This window comes from Pseudochaenichthys georgianus, chromosome 11 (genome assembly GCF_902827115.2).
Source record: "Pseudochaenichthys georgianus chromosome 11, fPseGeo1.2, whole genome shotgun sequence".
In the NCBI taxonomy this organism is placed as follows: domain Eukaryota; kingdom Metazoa; phylum Chordata; class Actinopteri; order Perciformes; family Channichthyidae; genus Pseudochaenichthys; species Pseudochaenichthys georgianus.
This window is the reverse complement of record NC_047513.1, coordinates 23051445-23063467: the sequence shown is the minus strand read 5'-3', so window position 1 is coordinate 23063467 and position 12023 is coordinate 23051445. Positions and strand designations below refer to the sequence as shown.

At 39.8% G+C, this 12023-nt stretch overlaps 1 protein-coding gene across 2 annotated transcripts; it reads left to right on the top strand.

Moving 5' to 3' along the window:
* The first annotated feature begins 1167 nt into the window (after window positions 1-1167).
* pdk4 (pyruvate dehydrogenase kinase, isozyme 4) lies at window positions 1168-11439 on the top strand. 2 transcript variants are annotated; one of them, XM_034093895.2, is made up of 11 exons: window positions 1177-1541; window positions 2374-2515; window positions 5125-5196; window positions 6098-6282; window positions 6814-6915; window positions 7205-7282; window positions 8544-8620; window positions 8711-8809; window positions 9079-9192; window positions 9609-9722; window positions 10010-11439. In XM_034093895.2, the coding sequence occupies exons 1-11, from the start codon at window positions 1424-1426 to the stop codon at window positions 10151-10153; spliced, it is 1245 nt and encodes a 414-aa protein (XP_033949786.1). In that variant the 5' UTR covers window positions 1177-1423; the 3' UTR covers window positions 10154-11439. The 2 variants fall into 2 exon arrangements, with proteins under 2 accessions (XP_033949787.1, XP_033949786.1); XM_034093896.2 differs by lacking the exons at window positions 7205-7282; window positions 8544-8620; window positions 8711-8809; ... (1 more) ...; window positions 9609-9722; window positions 10010-11439 and having other exon boundaries at window positions 1168-1541; window positions 6098-6308; window positions 6814-6905.
* The last annotated feature ends 584 nt before the right edge of the window (window positions 11440-12023 follow it).

The window sequence follows — 12023 nt, the reverse complement described above, 5'->3', positions numbered from 1 at the left end:
GATAAGTGGGAGAAAATGGATGGATGGATCTAATAAGAGCACCAAATTAATCTCTAGAAGGAGAATGTTGAATATCTAGTTAATAATGTCAACACAAGAATATACACAATACTCAAATACTTATACTAAACACTAAATAAATAAATAATAATAATAACAAATAAAAATGTTACTTTTCAGAAAAAAACGTCCATTCAGCTGCAGCATCAAATGTTCTAAAGTCATGAGCGTCACTTTGTTAGAAAAAGTGGTGAGGATCATTTCTCCATATTTAACATCAGCATAGCAGGAGACAAAAGATGGGTGATGAACCTTGAGCACCTGCATGACAAACCGATGCATAACCTCTGGACCACCAATGTGTTTTTAAAATGCTGAACGCCCAACTTGTTGGTCTTGTTATGATGTGATTTTGTACAGGTAATTTATACCTGTATGCACACAACGAGCACACGTATATGGAGGACAGAACATGACATGAGTACAAAATAAATGAATGCATAAATACAGGAATAAGAAAATACAAGAATAAATAAATAAGTACAGTAATACATTCATAAATGTAGAGATAAATACAGGAATAAATCAACACAATAATCGCTGGCCATAAAACATAATTAAAAAAAGTAAAAGTTGGTTAAAGAATATTCACTAAAATTAACCAACTGCAATAAAAAAAATTATGCAAAAGCCTTAATACGCCTTTATGAGAATATTCACAACAATTATAAAAAATATTCACTCAAATTAAACAAATGCAATACATAAAAAAATCCTTGATGCAAAAGCCTTGATACCTTAAACAGATGTTATTAATATAGTAAAAGCACCAGGAAAAGTGTTAGGAGATGTGATAAGTGATTTTGGTATAACTTGACTTTATGACAGGGACGTTATTTAATATTGCAGCCATGAAACTCTTTACCTAAATTATATAACATTGAATTTTATCAGTGTACTTATTTTCTATTTGGTGTACATTAAGTTGCTAAAAATAAAACAACAAACAAAAAACACAAATCCCCCCCTAAATTAACCTTCCTTAAATTATAATAATTATCACGACTCTTCTCTTCAACCTACACTTCCTCTACGCGCCCTCCAGTTCCAGTGAAATCTCTTCTCCCATTGGTCGGTTTGTACGTCAGTCACTCCTCCTCCCGCCCACCAACAGCACACAGCGCTCACTGTTGGAAGTTGCATTTGAAGGGCACACAACAACTTGCCGAGATACAAGGCAGCTGCCCACGAAAAACAATGATGGAGAACTCATTATAGCATCTTTGAATTGTTTTTAATTTAACCAAGGCGGACGCTTTATCCCTATTTAGCTAACAATCGTCAAACTGGAGCGAGCTGAAGGAAGAAAGGGCAGATTGTCCCCGGGACTCAGGGCATTTGGGATCTAGTAAACTCAGGCAAAATGAAATTCGCTCAGTTTTTGCTGAAAAATAGCTCCGTGGCTGGCATACCGAAACAAGTGGAGAGGTTTGCTAAGTTCTCCCCCTCTCCATTGTCTATGAAGCAATTCATTGACTTTGGTAAGTATATGTCGAGCAGCATTGATTGTGACTGGCACTGCATGTTACTTTATTCTCTCCCACACTCACATGTCCAAATGCACAATATGTGATCGACAGCTGGTTATTGACAAACTGCAGCTAACACTAGTGAAGTGCATAATGCAGACTAATGTTAAAGCAGGTCTGTCCTTCATTGTGTCCCTTACTGCAAACTGAGTATCTTTAAGTGGACCAGACGTGGACAAGAAGTGGAAGAAGTACTCAAATGTTGTAAAACTAGCAGTACCAGAGTGTAGGAATACCCTGTTACAAGTACAATTTCTGCATTCAAAATGTTGCTCAAGTAAAAGAACAAAAGTATAGGCATCTAAATATACTTGAACATAAATGTAGTGGAGTGAAAGTACAATATTTAACTCCGAATTGTAATGGTTTCAAAGTACAAAGTAGCATAACATTGAAATACTTAAGTACCTTAACATTGTACTTAAGTACTAACTTGAGTAAATGTCCTCAGTTAACAACACCACTGCCAGTGTAAAACAAATGAACATTGCACTGGCTAACAGAAGCAACACAAAACAGCTGTTTGGTTATATATGTATGCTATGCAACCTCTCCTATTACTGTTTTAGACTGGAAGAATGCAGATATTTTCATCATGGTTTACTATTTCATAAGCGCAACAGGTTCCTCCTCACAGAAAAGACAGTTTGTGTATTCATCCTGGACAGAATTCCTCCACTGATTAATGCTTAGGAAAAGTGTTGTATCTGTGACAGGAATGAGTCAGGAGTTAGATGCTTGCTCACTAATGTGTTCCTCTATCTCTCCCCTGATGTGAGCGCAGGCTCAGCCAATGCATGTGAGAAGACCTCTTTTGTGTTCCTGCGGCAGGAGCTTCCTGTCAGGCTGGCCAACATCATGAAAGAAATTGGCTTCCTCCCTGACAAGCTTCTCAGCACTCCATCCCTAAAGCTCCTCATCAGCTGGTATGCTCAGCTCCACACTACATATCATCATATATCAATTGTTGTCGCAAAATATGGTAGGAATAATTTCCCCCAAAAATTGACCTTTACCTCTCCCATACAAACGTTTTTGTTTCAACTGGGGTTAGTAATGAACCGGTAGTGTCTGGAATATTAAAGTCCTCTTATTATCTCTCAAGACCTATTACTTTTTTTGCTTCAAATATAAAACAGATCTAACCTGAATTCAAATGTTCCTCCATTAGTTTTGGGACATTCATCTAGTCACAGACATTTAGCTTTGATCTGATAAAAACATTATCCCTGTTGATCTTATCGGAGGTTATGTTAGGTTTCGTGACTGTCTGTTCTGTTTTAACATGCACCTCTCTCACCCGGCTGTTATTGGTGAGCTTGTTGACCAGAAACCATTGATCCTGGAGCTTGACTTTGTTTGATTAGCTAACATACTTTCTGTTATTATGTTGCAATCATAGACTGTATTATATAAATGGACGTAGGGTCCGTGACGTCACCCATAGGATTCTGCAGAGTTGCCGAGAAGCCCTTAGTAGGCGGAGTCGGCCACTAACGGCTCGACAGTGACGTCAGAGTCTAATCCCGCATGCTCCAAATAAGGGCAAAGAGGCGGAGCCTGCTGCCTCCGAACTGGAAGTAAACAGAGCTAGCTCAAGCTAAGAAGCTAAGCTAACATGAAATACATGCATACCAAGTTACTGCTAACAGTGTAGTTCCCCTATATAAACGTTACATTCATAATCAAATGAGACAATCTGCAAGAGAATTAGCTATATTTTGTTATTCTTAATGCTTGTCATTCACACGTTAAGAAAAGACTGACTCCACCGCCCGGAGCTAACGGAGCCGCAGGGGGCAAGCTCCAGCCGGCGTCCCGGAGCTAGCCCCCTGCGGCTCCGTTAGGTCGGCGGCCACCACTGGGATAATTGGGTCCCTTATTAACATTTGCTCCCGTTTAGCATTATGGGCGTCATAGCCATAGACTATAAAAAGTCTTACCCAAGGCTGAATCATAAACTAAAATGTATATGTATGTATAAAGGGTTACGTCCTTAGCTGGCTAATAAGTAGCAAGCTAAGCTACCAAGCACACAAACACCTGCGAACGGGGTTAACATGTATAATATTATCATTTTAGACTTCTTGGAAGTTCTGTTAGTACATTCAAGCGCACAGCACAACATTTTAATTGTCTGGTATTTGTAACAATATTCCCTAAAAGGCACAATCACCACGAACACGGCTAAAGCTAAAGGGTCAAGTACAGTAACTACAACTAACTAACGTTGTAGCCTCTATGGTTGTAGCCTAGCAGTGGACAAGTTGCTGTTAGCTGACAGTGAGGCATGTACGTGTCCATCAAAGTGACCACGCCCTAATTTATGCAAAAGCTTTAAGGCTTAATATTAATTAAACAGATGAGTTGAGAAAAAATTCACACCCCCAATCCATATTCATGAAGGGGGGATCTAACTATACAGAGAATATTGTTTTTTGAACCACGATGTAAATATGTTTATTTCTGCTGTAAAGTTGGGCATATTAACATGGGGGTCTATGGAAATTGCTCCCTTCTGTAGCCTGCTCTTAGTGGCCACTATATGAACTGCAGTTTGAGACACTTCCGTATTAGCGTCCCGGCTCTTCCCCAGAGTTTGCCGCTTGGTTGCAATGCTATTATTATTTTAATACCCTGGGCAGATTATTTATACGCCCCAATTTCAGCGATCTTGAAGATAATGCATACGACTTGTCGCACGGCAACAGTTGTTTGTGTTATGACCCTCACACAGGTAGCGTTGAACCAGCATGTGTTAATCACCCATATTAAGGTGTTGTAAAAACTGAGAGACCAAGGGTGCAGTCAAGTTCACGTGGAGGAACATTTTGTCTGTTGTGGGTTTTCAGATGTATTAGTTGGAATTTTTTTTTCACCAACACTAGATTTGTATAAAACACTGTATTCTGCTGCAGACTTTACCAGAGCATGTTATGTTTGGTGCACAAGTCCCTGTAAGACATGTTAACAATAAGGTCATTACTCCACCCCCGCTCTTCACTTAAGAGCCACAGTACTGTCTATATATGTACCTACTGTGGCTTTCTCTTCTCTTGACAGCAGAGCTCTTTGGATTGCCAGCCAAAAGATCTGTGACTTGTTAATGTTGCTAAAGCGAGGAGTGAGTTCACACGTTGATATTTCCTGGCAAACTTGGGAAAAATACAAGTCGCCCAAAAGTCTATTTTAAGATGAATGTCTGGTCACATAATGCAAGCACTGAAGGTTAGTTGAGGGACAAACAACAACAGTGCTTGTTCACCTTTCACCCAGATTCCCTACTGCGAGAATGTGACTCAGAGAGCTCAGCACTCTAGTCCTCTTCTTCATCCACAGTCCGCTACAGAGAACAGCAACTAACATACAGTGTTATTCTAACTTATTGCACAGTTGTTAAAATGGTTAAGAATTTCCACCATGCAAAGTATAACACAAGTTCATGGCTTAACTCCCAGTTTAGGTAGTCAAATAACTAGTGTTGAGTGAGTTGCTATATTCATGTTTTAACTCATCCTTTTTTACTGTCCACCAGGTATTCACAGAGTTTGTTGGAGATAGTAGATTTTCTTGAAAAGAATCCAGATGATAAGGAGGTCCTGACAAAGTAAGTCATTTACACACGCCTTTCAAGTATGTACAAATTGCGTCTGTAAACATTAAGAATGTCCGTGTCTAGTTGTTTTGTTTCCAACCTCACACTGCACTGTTAAGATCGGTCCAAAGTGTGATCCGACTCATGTTTATGTACCTTGTTGTCCAGCCCATGAAACCCATTGTGAGACTTAAAGATTGAAGATTAAGTACTGCTCCATTAAGCTAATTCCACCACAGAGAAGACGCATTCATGCAGATCAGTAACAGCAATTTTTTTTTTATCTCGAGAAATTCATCTGGTTTTCTCTGCACATATGTAAATATTCCACTTGGGTGCAGGCTTTTGTTAAAGGTGGGGTAGGTACGTTTGAGAAACCGGCTCGAGATATACTTTTTGTTATATTCCATGGAATGCTCTTAACATCCCGATAGCAATGAATATCTTAAGTGCTTTGACAAAAAATCCATACAAACATTTCATCTCTGGAAGCTGTAGTACTGTAAAAAGCACGACCAATCATTTTAGCCGGCCCGGCTAAAATAACCAGATGGCCTACCTGCCTGTCAGCCTTCCATCTGTGCACAAACTTATCTCGTGCCCTCATTGGTCATGTGCGCGTTCGTGTGTGTTGGAGGAGGGGAAATTCTAGCGCACTCGAGCTGGTTTCTCCAAAATGACCTACCCCACCTTTAAGTAGCATCTGTTAGAACTTGTTTTACTGCTTACATTCAGGATACAAATTGTATAATTAACTCAACTGCAGCCATAACTGTAAACTCTAGCACTGCAAACAGTAGGTTCATTTGTTTGACGGAAGTATTTGGACTATGTTTAGCAGGAATATGTGTCCAATGCCATGAAACTGATGTTCCCACACTAACCGCCAAATCCATCCTTTCTTTGCCCCCAGATTCACACAGACTCTGGTAAACGTCCGGAATCGCCACAACGACGTGGTGCCCACCATGGCTCAGGGTGTGGTGGAGTACAAGGATGCGTTTGGCGTGGACCCCGTCACCAACCAGAACGTCCAGTACTTCCTGGACCGCTTCTACATGAGCCGGATCTCCACACGCATGCTCATGAACCAGCACAGTCAGTATAGCACTCTGTGATAGACTGTGAGTTAATCAACACAGTTGCTCACACCCGAAGCTCATGTCAATAAATTAGTGCTGATAGTGGTTGAGAGCTAGCATTTTGAAATGTCACAGGAAGTTCAGCACTGTGATTGCTTTATAAAAGAGCCACCAAAACACCCAGCATGCCTTGATTGCTTTACAGTAGAGACCAAAAAAAAGTGATTGCCATCTATTTTGATAATGAATTCATCAAAAGTAAAAGCCAGATTGGCACATACTGCTAGTATAGTAATCGGGAAAATGATCTGCAGAATAATAATGACAAATATTTGGTCGTTCTAGTTGAATGAACAAGAGTGTATGTTTTTGGTTATGTCAGCAATATGTGTTTTCAATGAGCTATTGTTTGCTTTTCGTACTATTACGAATGTTCTCAACCTGCTAGGGTTTTATAATGGGTTTAATATTAACAGAAGGGTGTTTTGACAATGACTTGTATCCTTACGTAATTTGAGACAGACATTTGTTGTATTGTGCCCTATAGCATTAATCTTCGAAGGCAGCGTCAATTTGTCTCTGAACCCAGCCCATCCCAAACATATTGGCAGCATCGACCCCAGCTGTGAAGTGGTGGAGGTGATAAAAGGTAATAAATGATCTTTCTCATTTCTAATACAGCTATGTATAAACACACGCACACACTGGATATGTTATCTATTTTCCACTTTTCTGTTTGCACAGAACCATGACTGTTTGACCTTTAATCATCTGATATTTTTGGAGTCAATATACAGAGTGGAACTCTATGAGAACACGGCTGCAATAGAGCCATGTGTTCTGTAAACTGGTTTATTACACGACAGAAAAATAATGTCCTCTATTGTTCTCCATTTCTGAAGTAAAAAAACATCCTTTTGTTTTGTTTCAATTTCTAGATGCCTACGAGACTTCAAAAATGCTGTGTGAGCAGTATTACCTGACCTCTCCTGACATGGAGATCATAGAAGTCAATTGTAAGTCCTACAAAACAACCCTCGTGTTTCTATTTCCAGATGTTATCTATCTGTTCTGAAGTTACTCATGCCTCTGCGGTATCTCTTTTGTTTCAACTCGATATGTGTGCCAAACTAGTGTGAGAGAATAGTTCCCCTGCTGTGCTCATGACTCACAAGTGAACTTTCATTAATCCTAGGATTAGGAAATGTGGGATTAATCTTACTTAGTGAAGCCTGTTGCATCTGTGTCCTGCTAGCTGAGCCTGCCAAGAGCTAGCTTTAGCATCAGACTGTCCGTCATTTAAACCACCCACCACAGATACTGTAATGTAACAACCTAAGCAAAAATATATTGCATAAACAGACTAATATAATGTATACATTAATATAATTTGTAGTTTAGTAGAAAACATGTGGTAGTTATTGTTACAGTGTGCCCTTTAATCAAATCCATACATCTACTTCCTCCTGCAGTAAATCAGTCAGAACATGAGACAGGGCTTTGAATACAAACAGTACATACTTGGCCAGCATTTCTTGGCAGATAAGGTCTGGATAATAAATACTCCAGAATGATGAAAGAGTTGTTTTGTTCCTTGTTTATTTGGCAGGAGTGGCTCTAATCTGTTCTTGTCTTTGCATTACAAAGGTGTGGCCTGTCTCAGCTCACAGTTAGTTTGTAGATTGTTTTCTGCATCCACTGTATACTCTTCTGTCAGGGATAAAGATCGTTCATAGTTTCTATATCAGGGGTGTCCAAACTACGGCCCGGGGGCCAAATGCGAACCATTTTTAATCGGCCCTCAGCTAATTCAAAAAGTATAATGAAATATGGAAAACAAATGAAACTTGTGCTTGTCTTATATTGTTCTTCTTGAATACAAATGTAAACATATATTACACAGTAGTATTCATATGTTAATAAGACTACCTTTCAAAAAACATTCAGTCAATTAAAGTTGGAAACATTTTCTAACATATCTTAGTTGATAAGAAAAAAAAAATGACTTATTTACATAAAAAGCTTGAAATACACCTTTCCTATTTCTCCTTATTATAATCAATCTGAGGCTTCTGTTTTGAGGGATGAGCCGCCAACACTCACAAGCATAATTGACCTACATTTGATTGATTTTGCTAACTTATAACTGAACTTATGAGGCAATATACCTCTAAGTAAGTGGCCCTGCCCTTCATATATTTTTCTGTATGGGGCCCTCGGTGAAAAAAGTTTGGACACCCCTGTTCTATATCATCAGTGTTATGATTTTCTTTACAGCCAAAAACCCTAACCAGCCCCTCCACATTGTCTATGTGCCGTCCCATCTCTACCATATGCTGTTTGAGCTGTTCAAGGTACAGTATCCAACAAGCATGACTAACAGTGTTTTATCTGCCAACACATGTCTGCTTTCTATATAATCCACTTTGTATTTTCTTTGGCAGAACGCCATGAGAGCTACAGTGGAGACCCACGAGACGAGCATCACGCTGCCCCCGATCAAAGTGCGCGTCTCACTGGGAACTGAGGATCTCACTATCAAGGTAGATGAGGACCCAGATAGTGAAGGAAGACTGCATTATTGTACTAAAGACAGTAATCAGGGAGAAAATCCTGTTTAGATTATATTAACAAACAAGTGTTGTCGTGCCAATCAATGCCTATCCATGTGGACCTTGTTAGTATCTAAATAAAACTGATGACTTGATTCACTTTCACAAAGCATGACACTGTTTAGATTCCATTCACATGATCAAGAGCTGATGAGCTGCCAGAACAATGTAAACCTAACGTCCCTCCTCTTTATCTTTAGATATCTGACAAAGGAGGGGGAGTCCCTCTGAGGAAGATCGAGCGTCTGTTCAGCTACATGTACTCCACGGCTCCGAGTCCAGTCTACGAAGACAACTCACGCAATGCACCACTGGTGAGGCTGAACCAGTCTATCTCAGTCTGTCAAGCTTGTGTTTGCATTTTAAAGATGGGATTAAAACTAACCCACATAGTAAATCTCCCTGTTGTAATCAGAGACTCACTTCAGAGCACCAGGGCATATTACATATTACATATCACCAACCAAGGTAACACCCCCCACCTTATCACCTGAATCTCAAAATCACCAGATATCTCTCAGAGGGGCGTGGGGAGTAGCTTCTTATTTTCATCTAAAGTAACAGAGAATCAGCACTTTTGAAACAGGGCTGAAACAGAGGGAATTATGGGATGCTACAATGCATGATGTGTTTGGCAAGACATGTTTTGTATATAATTGAGAACTATAATATATTGATGAAGAGTATAATAGGGGACCTTTAAACTGTAACTTTGTTATGTTCCCTTCAGGCTGGTTTTGGCTACGGCCTGCCCATCTCCCGTCTGTATGCCAAGTACTTCCAGGGTGACCTGCAGCTCTACTCTATGGAGGGCTACGGCACCTCAGCTGTTATATACCTGAAGGTGAGAGCTGCACCATCTGCACAGTCAAAAATAACACTGAAAGCCAAGTTGGGTTAGAGTTCACATATTCTATCAAGTACACATTCTGTATTGACTGAGTGGTGTAACATACCTACGTCGTACAAATAATGCAAAGCTAATGTCTGTCATGCTGTAACCCACCACATGTTAGAGACCCCTGCTGTCTTTACTTAAGCAGTGTACAGAGGGAACTTACCAATAAGAGATGACCTGGATCTGACTCTCAGGATGAAGACTAATACGTTCCCTTCTGCTCTGTGTCACAGGCCCTGTCCTCAGAGTCAGTGGAGAGACTCCCTGTTTTCAACAAGTCAGCCTTAAGGCATTACCAGACGAGCATAGAGGCTGACGACTGGTGCATGCCCAGCAAGGATCCAAAGCAGCTGGGCAATTCCAAGAGGATAGTCTAAAATAGTATGAATAATATAATTGAGATGAAAAGGGTCCATGTTTGAAGAGATGGATGAACTTGTGGTGGGAGAAAACAAATGCTGCTGGACCTGTGTGTCTGTGTGTGGAAACTGGATTCCTTTTCTCACAGAGAGAAGCCTAGTTGGAGAGGAATGCTCATCATTTGTGCCAATAATTAGATTGAAAATAAATAACTGAGCTGAACTATTACTACCAGCCTGCGGGCAATTTAATTACATTTATTGCAACGATTATGTCCAGCAAATGGGAATTGAAAAGTATTAATTTCCCTCAGCCTTCCTCATGACCCTCAGTTATAATAACATGGTTACACTATGAAGCCAGCATGGTGTTTGTGTTTATGCCAGTTATTATCTTTCAAAATGTATCTTTTCCCAATCTAAAGCTAGGCTAATGTTCTTTGGTTAAGTTGTGTTTTTGAGTTAAGTAAATGTGTACCTATGCCTAGAGAAACCCAACCAAAGCCAGCAGCAGCGAGGACTGCAGCACGAACACAAAGAGATCAAAGTCTTTTCCAGCACTTTTGGTTATGTCGGCATGTTAGTCCTTCATAACCTGCCGCATTGCTTCACACGGACAACTTCTGCATTTCATTGCAGGTCAGTTTTTCATCCAACCACAGCATTTAGAGACACTATTAAAATAATTTGCTCTGGTTATGCATGCTGTAAAATTATATTAATGTAAAATAAATTGTAAAATCTTTTAGCTCCTTCGATATGAGATGTAAACATACTTGATGGAGGTTGAGCGAAAGGAGAAAGTGCCTTTTTGGAGAGGTGGAACACGGTATTGCAAAATATGTAGGTAATATGTTGAATGTAACTGTGAATAATTATATTTTAACTTTAAAACTGCCAGGTTAACATAACCTACATAATAATAACTCCCCTTCTGTTGAAACTGGTGTGTAGTCAATTGCATTATACACACTTGTAAATGCTTTTCAATAATATTTTTAGTGTTTTTCTAATAGTAAAACTAAACAGTATATCTCTGGTCCTTGGATAATATCAATAAGTGTTTCGGTGCATGTGTTGTATGTTTTAGTGACTTAAAGGGTGTTAAGGCCTGTGTAAATGATTGCAAAGTGTAGCATGCATTACAGTAAGAACACCAGAGGTCAATCTATATGTACGCTGTGTTGATATAATAGATGTTTCCTTATGTTTCTAATCATGTACTAAACTGTACTTCTCAGTTCAGTCTTTGCCAAGTTTGTAGTGTTTAGAATTGCCTTGTTGATTAAAAATCCCTAATTTTAGATTTTTATGATTTATTTTTTAACTGTCTGCACCAACTGACATTTGAACATGTACGACCATCACTCTCAAAGGCCACGTGTTACTGTGCTGAAGTTGTGGTTCGTTACTATTCGGACCAGTGAATATAGACAAATACAATTCTCAATACCTTGTGTCTTTTGTAGCTCATGGTACATGAAATACCCTGCGCTTATATTCACACGAGTAAGATTTGTATGAGGTATAAAGCCGTTTATAGTGTGTGAAGTAGCCCCATGTGCCTCTGCCCTCTGTAATACCCCCGTCTCCCTCCTGTCCTCACAGCTTGTTTTCGTAAACTTTGCTCTGTTTGTCTGTCATCGTCCGACACAGTCCAGTGGCTTCCCGTGGCCGGCTGCCAACAGGAGCTCTGTGGACACGCTGTCCTGCTCCGTTTGCCCCTTCATTAGTGTGCTCACATGTTGCGCTTCCCTGTGCTATAGTTTCCTGTCTGTTTTCCAGTTTATTCAGGCATTACTTGCATGGCGGCATAACACAGAATTATGCAAGCTTATTTCTAAAGATAGGAGGAGGGGGGGAAAAGGATCAGTGCAATGTGAGGGGT